Genomic DNA, 1,857 nt, shown 5'->3' with positions numbered 1-1,857 from the left:
TTAATATTTAATGATAAATCTTTTAAACATACAAAACACTGCATATTTTTCAAAAGCAAAAATTATAACGCAATTTTCAAAAGTCCTAGCATCTATGTAAATTGAGGTTCACAAATGTATGAAAATCATTGTTCTTTGAAAGCATAGACTCCTTCCCACAGAATGCATAGTATAGGCAGGCTGTGCACATATACTTCTGCAGCATAATGAAATGCTAATCAATGAAATAATGAAATAATAATAATAATAATAATAATAATGAAATGCTAATAATTGCTGATTAGCAATGAAATGCTAATCAGCACTAATCAATTTATAAAACATATTGTTAATTTTTAAACTACTTAACAGAGTTACTATTTTGGCATGTAGGAATCTGAACAGAATGATTTTAATATATCCCCCACAAAAATGGCACATATTAATAGAATATCATATTAATAGAATATCATAATTTAATTATTATAATTGCTTAACATGAGTACAAAAAGCATCACATGTTCAAGAAATACAGGTAAACAGATTAGATTTGAGCAAAGAATAATTTATTAAAATATTATGCATATGTTTTCTCTAATTGTGAAATAATTTCACTTGAAGTCTTTCCAAAGTATCATTTGGAACAAAAAATTCTCCTCCCCAGATTGCCTACTGCCCCCTTCACATCCTTATTTCTCAGGGTGTAGATGAAGGGGTTGATTGTAGGAGTCACCACTCCATAGAAGAGGGCCATGAACTTGGGCTGGTCTCTTGAGATGGAAGAGGTGGGCTGAAGGTACATGCTAATGGCTGGACCATAAAATAAGAAAACTACAATGAGATGAGAGGAACATGTGCCAAATGCCTTTTTCCTCCCCTCAGAAGATTTAATCTTAAGTATGGCATGTCCAATGCTAGCATAGGAAGCAAGAATTAGGCATAGAGGAACAGCTATTATGAAAATGCACACCACAGAGAGTATGAGCTCATTGGCCTCCTTTTCCCCACAGGCAGTCTTTATCAGAACTGGAATCTCACACAACAAGTGATCCAGTTGATTGACACCACATAATGGCAATTGTAATGTAAGAGTGGCTTCAGAGATAGCATAGGTCATTCCACATAGCCACACAATGAATATTAATAAGATACAGATGTGCTGATTCATGATGAGGGTGTAATGCAGAGGTCTGCAGATGGCCACATAGCGATCAAAAGACATGACAGCCAAGAGAAGACATTCAGTGGCTCCCATTGTGCTAAATAAATAAAGCTGAAGTGCACATCCCATATAGCTGATGGTCTTCTTAGAGCTTCCCAGGTTAAAGAGCATCTGAGGCACAATGCTTGTAGTGTAGCACATGTCCAAGAAGGAGAGGTTGGTGAGGAAGAGATACATAGGGCTGTGGAGATGGGCATCTATTTTGCACACCAGAATGATGGCGATGTTCCCCATCATGGCCGTGGGGTATGTTATGAGAAGAATAACAAATATTGGAAACTCTAGCCAAGGACGGTCAGCAAAGCCAAGTAGAATAAACTCTTCAGGGTAGCTATTGTTAATTAGTTCCATATTTTTCAATTTGTTTTAACTATAATAGGAAAAAATCAAACATTGTTAAAAATTCTGATAATATCTTACTATGCATTATTTATCCACTGTCAGAAGATGGGATACAGTAACTTTTAGGGGGGAATAATATAAATGATCTTGTACCAAGTGACCCAATTTCCCTTCATAGCACTGTAAGTAAAAATCAGTTAGTTACCTTCAAGAGGTCAGATCATGATTCTGAAAGTGAATTTCCTTCTACATAAAATATGGCTATCTTCTTAAATTATAAAGGGGATTATAGAGAAAGTAGAAGTGATTGTGAT

At 35.3% G+C, this 1,857-nt stretch overlaps 1 protein-coding gene across 1 annotated transcript; it reads right to left on the bottom strand.

Annotated features, from left to right (window-relative positions):
* Nucleotides 1–613: 613 nt before the first annotated feature.
* LOC306666669 (olfactory receptor 2B6-like) lies at nt 614–1,552 on the bottom strand (the record flags this gene model as incomplete). Its single annotated transcript, XM_079148892.1, has 1 exon — nt 614–1,552. One exon carries the CDS (start codon nt 1,550–1,552, stop codon nt 614–616), a length of 939 nt encoding a protein of 312 aa, XP_079005018.1.
* Nucleotides 1,553–1,857: the final 305 nt, after the last annotated feature.

The sequence above is a fragment of the Sciurus vulgaris genome, assembly GCF_902686455.1.
Source record: "Sciurus vulgaris genome assembly, chromosome: 7".
Classification (NCBI taxonomy): Eukaryota; Metazoa; Chordata; class Mammalia; order Rodentia; family Sciuridae; genus Sciurus; species Sciurus vulgaris.
This window is presented reverse-complemented; position numbering and strand designations above follow the sequence as displayed.